A 7437-nucleotide genomic window follows, 5' to 3' on the forward strand; every position below is an offset into this window, starting at 1 on the left:
CAAAAACTTAAAGAAATACACCCCGTACACCCATTATTAGGCACACCTTTCAAGGCCTGGGTTGGACCCTTTTTGCCTTCTGAAGTGCTTTCTTTGACTTGCACTATAATGGGAATAAGGCATTCCAATCACTTCCATGGCTACAGGTGTATTAAGTCAAGTATCTGGGCATGCAGATTGCGTCTACCAGTATTTGTGAAAGAATGGATTGCTCTCAGGAATGCTATGCTCCTAAATATTTCACAGTAAACTGTTGATTGGTATTACATCAAAGTGGCGAGGCGCAGAGTATGCAGAGATCACCATCTTTCTTTAGAGTCGATCAATACAGACATTTTCATGGCCTCAACTTTGTGGGAGCAGTTTAGGGACTGTTCCAACATGACTGTGCATCAGTGCACAAAGCAAGGTCCAGAAAGACGTGGACAAGCAAGTGAGGTGTGAGTAAACTTGACTGGCTTGCACAGAGTCTTGACCTCAGTCCAACAGAAAACCTTTGGGATGAATTAGCAACAGCGAGCCAGGCCTTCCCATCCAACATCAGTGTCTGACCTCACAAATGGGCTTCTGGAAGAATGGCCACAAATTCTCATTTAAAAAAAAAAAACTCCTTAACCTTGTGGAAAGCCTTCCTAGAAGAGTTCTTTGTTAAGATTATTTTTTGACAATGTAGCTAGATATGAAAGCAGGGCGGTGCGGCACGCAGGACTTGAACCCAGGCCTACTGCTCTCTGGCTATAAGCCATATGGTCACCTGTTCACCCACTGAGCCTAACTGTACCCCCCACTCTGCAGCTGGATGTCACTCAAGTCTCAAGTTCATATGTGTGTGAAAGCAGATGAGCGAATACTTTTGGGAGTATTGTGTACGTTAACCACGTGCTGGACCACCTAGTGACCACAGATCTTGGTCCATATTGACATGACAGCATCACACAGTTGCTTGTCTGTACATGAATGGTGCAAATCCCCCATTCTGCTCTTACTGGAGCCCAACTGATACAAGGTTTGTGTTGTGCATTTAAAAATGCTCTTATGCACACCCCGGTTTGAACGCGTGGCCGAGTCACTGTTGTCATCAGCTCGTAGCACTCTGGCCATTCATCTCTGGCCTGACCACCTTAAATGTGCTGTCAAATGAAAGATTGCTTTTGAGCACGGACTTTGTTGTTGGTGCTATAATGTGAGACTGATAGTGGAGTTGATAGTTGATAATAATTAAGCAGAGATAAAAGTAATTTTATTAATTTTCATACATGTTACATTTTTGGGCCTAAGCCTCACATGGACAGAATAATTTGCTTAATGTCTAAAGGAAATCAGTGTTGCTCAGGCCAAGCTGCTTTATTCATAGCAGAATACATCAGGGTAGAAGTAGTGGACTACATACGCTGTAATGAAAGTGACGCTGAGGGCAACCGGCCGAGCGATCAGAACGCTGACGGAGCTAGAGCTGCTGGTATCCGAGGTGTCCCAGTCTGAGCTCCAGTTGTAGCCTGGAAATGTAAAAAAAAAATTTATGACAAATTTTGAGTCCAATGTAATGTGCTGCTTACTTCATTACTACACACACTGACAAACTTCAGCTGTGGACTTTTAAAGCCATGTGAACTACACCTTACCCTTAACTGCTATTATTTTTTGGCTTAATCACCATCAGACTTACTTTTCTGTGAATCACGTTCAGGACTACCTGCAACAACATTAAGACACATGAGAACAAGATGACATTTTTTAAGATGTAAACGCACAGCTCAATGACTGAGTAATAATTGTATTTTACCGCATTCATTAATCCTTAATCATCCAAGTAGCATACAGGCTACTTGGACTTATTTAGTGACTTTGGTTATAAAATAATAGGAAAAAAAATGTAATTTTCTCTCGAGGCCAAAATAGTTGAGGAGTTACAGAAATGTGAAGCAAAACGTGGGCGGAGCGGATTTCCCTGTCTCTGTTCAGACGCTACCCTGTGATTGCCTTGTGCTAAAGTGAACATCACCACGAAGCTTGTTGTCTCTTTTTTCTGAAACCATTTGAATTTTGCAATGGTAACCAAGTTACGGTCATTTAAAGAGAGGATGTAAAACGGACCTCATGGTTCATGGTAAAAAGATAAGGTGCTCCCTGTCCTCCACCTGCTTCCTTCTTTTTGTTTGGTCTTTTATAAGTTTGTCCTACACCAGCTTTTATGTCATACCTTTTCTCTTTTTAGTTTCAGGGGATACATGCAGTCCAAGTGGGGTTTTATATTATTATTAAATACTTTAAAAAATGTTTAAAACCAGTGTCACTTCCAAGAAAACACCCTGACTTTTTTGGCCTCCTTTAGTCAGAATTCTGCTTTTTTGATTAAGGGATGTGAGTTTTTCTCTTGGAGCTCCTTCACACCACAGTAAATGTGTTTTCCTATAACAGAGGGCCTGGGCAGCATGCACGTTGAACATTCCAGGTTGCAGATTGCAACCCGCAGACAGCAAGCATGAACTTGTTTATTTACAATGATTCACATTCGCTGACACAGGACACACGATTCATGAATCCTGTAGGTTTGTGAAAAATAACAGCAAGAACATTACTGTGCAAATGTTAATTAATGAGGCCCACTGTGTTAAAGAGTTAATATCCATGCTGATTTCTAATCAGAATTTTCACATCTTTAAAATGAGCTGGACGGAAATTTGAACTTGTGGTTTGTTTGAAGATAAGCAGCAACTTTTCACACTAAACCAGAGACACTTGATACTTACGACAGAGTTTATTCTCACAAGTGCCACTGCATCTAGAGCAGGCTCCCCCCTGAGATGCATATGGGCGCCGTCCGATTATATTACCCCTGTAAAAGAAAGAAAAGAAACAGAGGCTCAGTCACCTCATCACACTCTAGGTGGAAAATTTCTGGAATTATCTTCGCTTCCCCTTATCATCTTACCTCCACCTTCCACGTTATCACACACACACACACACACACACACACACATCTGCTTGCTTCAACATAGGGTCATTTTAAAGATGACGTTTCTGTCTTTCATTGTTATTGTCAAAAAATCCCAGAAAAACGTATAAATCAGTGATATTAATTTGTTTCTCAGTACTTTCTGCTTATAGTAACCTCTTTATACCACAAAAAAAGGTTAGGGGAGAAGGACAGGATAAAAGTGAAACTATGGAAAAGAGCCAAAGATTATTAATAACTAAACACACAGTGGGTTCGTTCCAACAGTCCATGCTGCTTAGGGAGGGTCCTAAAAGTGAGAGAAGTGACCTGTGAGTATCTGTGTGGCATCCATACTAAGAGCTGTTCCAATTCTGGAGCTACAAACATCCTTGCTAAAAACATGCTTCCTTTAGCATAGGATACACTGGACCTTTATGAAAGGGGAGGAGAAAACACTGTCCCACAATTAATTGGGGCCATTCATAAAAACAACAGACATGATTTAAAAAAAGTGTCTCAGATCATTGTAACTGCACCCTTGCTCCCTTTTTTAGTTCATTCACTTCTCATTAGTACATGAGGATCTGCCTGGCCCAGGAGCCACCAGTCCCCTCAGGCTTTCCCCAAACTGGAGCCTCAATTCAGGCTCAAAGCATCGGCCATTAACTACTAGAAGCGCTGTCAAACCTAAATGAGGATGTGGTCCCAGCTATTAAAACAATATTTAGTTGAAAGTGAAATTCTTACACATAACATAAGGCCAGTGGCAAAAATACTCCTCTCCACAACTAACACTGTGCCTCTTTAGTGAATCCAGCAGCTTTTTAATGTCAAAAGAAGACTTTGTGCTGCTGCAGACTGGCCCTAAATTTTCCTTAGTCTTTAAAATTTCGCCTTTGAATCATACTGGATGATATTTTTTACAGACTATTTTCGTTTGTATGACTTCCATAAAACAACGGGGTTAGAACACATTGTCCCAGGTAAGATTTTGTAGTCTGTCTTCTGCAAACAGGAGTTTCAGAACGGCAGACATCCAGCATCACATTGTTAGGGAGAGACCATAGCTGGACTGGCCATCGGGCATACCTGGCATTTGCCCGGTGGGCCGATGGTGATTTTTAGTTTTTATGGGCCAATGATTTTTTTGGGGGTTTTTTTTGTAACGGCATGAACAATGAGAGGTGGTGGATTGTCCAGATGCTGACCGGTGTGTAAAAATAACTCAGTTGTTTGGTGGTGGCTATGGCGGCGCTTCCACAGAGGCCAGCAGGTGGATGAGGGAAAGGTTAGGCAGGAGGAGCAGAGACCCGAGGCGGCCGTCGGTCCGAGTGTCAGGTGAACTGAACTTCAGGTAAGAAGTTATGACTAGGGATGGGTACCGGTATCCGGTGCCATTATGGCACCGGTTCTGACATAAACGGTAGTAACCAGACCGAAAAGCAGCGCACATTTCGGTGCTTTATTTCGGTGCTTTTTTTTCCCTGAGATGTCATACACTTTGAATTCTAGCCAATCATTTTACCTTTTCAAGGATAGTAGGCGGGCCCAGGTACGTACGTTCTTTTAGAGCAGAGCTACAGATTAAAAATGCCCAAGGCGAAGCGGGCAAAAGTCTGGCTGTACTTCACAGCAAAAGATGCAAACTCAGCAGCCTGCAACAAGTGCTTTAAGGTGATACTGTGCAAAGGAGGTAACTTTTCACAAGGTTTTTGAGATAAGACGGGGCCAGGGAGCCAATGACAAGAAGCCAGTATGGGAGAGATATGCTCAGTCTTTCTACTCCAGGCCTCGAGGGCCGGTGTCCTGCAGGTCTTAGATGTGTCCTTGATCCATCACAGCTGATGTAAATGGCTAAATGACCTCCTCAACATGTCTTGCAGTTCTCCAGAGGCCTGGTAATGAACTAATCATTTGATTCAGGTGTGTTGACCCAGGGTGAGATCTAAAACCTGCAGGACACCGGCCCTCGAGGCCTGGAGTTGCCCACCCTGGCTCTAGTTCCTGTGGGTACTCTCACAGCAGCATTTTGGATGAGTTGACTGCGGCATAACACATACGTATAAACAAATTCCTTTTTTCACATGACACTCAGGGCAGCCCAGAATAACCTGCTGAGACAAAAGTATTCATTTGCTAATTTCACTGTGTTATTTATACATGTTTTCAACTTACGCTGTGGCATAGTTGCATACAAAGAGGACACCTTTTTCATTAGTGAAGTGCTTGATGCCATCTGGGCACAGCTGTACTGCACATCCAACTTTGTAGGTGCTGGCCCACACAACCTGCAAAGACCAAAGAGGTTAAAGTGTTACATGCAGAAAAATATAAAAATCATGGTTCACTTTTTTCTCTTTTTTTTTTCACAATATGCGTGCAGTAAAAAGGTCACATACCTGTGTGTAGTGGCCACAAACCTTATTGCAGCTGTTCTCTTGGTAGCTGTAGTCTTCTACTTCATCCACCCATCTCTTTATGGCTTTTGCTGTATTAAATTGTGATGGTGGATAGGCTGTCCATATGTTTTCTCCCACAGAGGGAAAGGTAGGGTGCACGCGGGAAGCATCTTTGAGGTAAATGTTGTGATCAAATATACAGCGCTTTGCCCACGCTTTTGCAGTAATGGCTAAGGCCTCATCCCACGTCTGGATAAGCAGATACAGAAGATTTGAAGCATTAGACTTCATCTTTTGTTAATTCAGTTTTTTCTAACATGCTAGTTTCATTTTCGTGCATACACATTTCTGACTTCCTCCCTGTTTTTCTAAGTCAGTACATTACATTTGTGATACACAAGCAGAAGTAAAAAATTCGTGAAAAAGTCAAATGGCTGAGTCGACTTCCAAAACTTGTGGCGAGGTTTTTGCCACAACATTTGCAGTGCACTTTAGCCATGCCAGAAAGGCAGTTTGAGTGCAATCTATTGCACAGTTTTGTTGTCACCGAACTGTTCTTTATTTTTTTACTTACCGAAGATCTTTTCTATCTGTGACTATTGGTGGCTTTGGCTGTCTTTTATATTACTTCCTCTGACTTCTGCTTAATAACGTCAAGTCTGCTTTGTGAATGTGTTGCATGAAGCTTTGTACAACTGTACATGCTTTAATAACTTTCTTTCCCTCACCTCCTCATTCCCAACAAAGTCTGCAGACAGATCACAGAAGACATGAACAAGTCATTTTTTTCTATCACTGCTTACTCACTGTGATTTTATTACTGCTTTCCAGAACTAGAGAGAGGAAACAAACGCCATTTCTTCACCTACTATGTACAGCATGTCGGTAGCAGGGGGACTGACAGATGACCGCGCCAAGTTGTGCTCCTTCACACATTCCTCAATGAATTTCAAATCACTGATTGCTGGCAGTGAAATCGAGCGCACACCAGAATCCAGGATAATGCAGGCCCACAGCAACCTCTCCACTGCACTCGCCATGCTCCAGATCAGTAAAGTGAAACAAGCTGAAGCGGTGATGTTGTGGTTTGTTGTGAATCGCTTTGACATCTGTCAAGCTGCTGCAGGAAATTACACTTTGAAGAGGAACAGGATGTTCTTACAACAACCAAGAAACCAAAACATGTTCAGAATGGTTCATGTATACATACATAAAGAATCTGCTAAACAGAGATAAAACAGAGATGTGGCTCATTTATGCTTCTTCTCGCCTTTTTGAAGTTTGAATTTGTTACTTTCTCTGAATATCTGCCTAGTTATTCTGACATGTTCAGACAAGATCTGGCCTGTGTGCCATGTTTACATTTTTTTTTCTTTCTTTCTAGAAAAAATAGTGATGTAAGAAAAAAAAATTCCCCATCAGCATCTGCATAGTCGGTTCCTTCTCCAGCTCGGCCTGTTATCTTACCCATCTCACTACCAGAGCTGGTAAAAGTAATTAATTCAATGAAAGCATCGTCCTGTTCACTTGACATTTTACCTGCATCGTTATTCAAAAATGTCTTCCAGTCTATCGGTCCCTGTGTGCTCACCATAATTGACACTTCACCGGTGTCTGGTAAAGTCCCTGCTTATTTTAAAAAATGCTGCCAAATACTTACAGGCCAATCTCAAAAATACCGTCAAACCCAATATCCTTGACAAATTTCAGTCTGGCTTTTGCAGAGCTCATTCTACTGAAACAGCCTTTCTTAGTCTTCAGTCTAACGATGCAGGAAAATGTTCTATTCTCCTGATGTTGGACCTCACGTCGGCCTTTGACACCGTTAACCATCACATTCAGCTTGAAAGGCTGAAATACTGGGTTGGTGTATCTGGATCTACCTTAGAGTGGTTCTCCTCGTATCTGTCTCTCACCTATGGTGTGCCACAAGGTTCTGTTATTGTTTTTAATATATCCACTTCCTCTCCAGCATATTTTGAGCCATTTTGAGTCCATTTGTTACCACTGCGACGCAGATGATATCCAGCTGTACATTTCTTTTAAACCCCAAGATGTTTCTAAGCTTCTGAATTAGTGCTTAGAATCCATTAAAGGTTG

General features: G+C 42.0%; 1 protein-coding gene across 1 annotated transcript; it reads right to left on the reverse strand.

Moving 5' to 3' along the window:
- Positions 1-48: 48 nt before the first annotated feature.
- Positions 49-6517, reverse strand: glipr1a (GLI pathogenesis-related 1a). The gene is made up of 6 exons (XM_084909511.1): positions 6207-6517; positions 5338-5586; positions 5114-5226; positions 2751-2836; positions 1667-1693; positions 49-1496 (listed from the first exon to the last, which is right to left on the reverse strand). The coding sequence occupies exons 1-6, from the start codon at positions 6444-6446 to the stop codon at positions 1345-1347; spliced, it is 867 nt and encodes a 288-aa protein (XP_084765637.1). The 5' UTR covers positions 6447-6517; the 3' UTR covers positions 49-1344.
- Positions 6518-7437: the final 920 nt, after the last annotated feature.

Source organism: Perissodus microlepis, chromosome 17, assembly GCF_051167445.1.
Source record: "Perissodus microlepis isolate ML-2025 ecotype Zambia chromosome 17, ASM5116744v1, whole genome shotgun sequence".
Classification (NCBI taxonomy): domain Eukaryota; kingdom Metazoa; phylum Chordata; class Actinopteri; order Cichliformes; family Cichlidae; genus Perissodus; species Perissodus microlepis.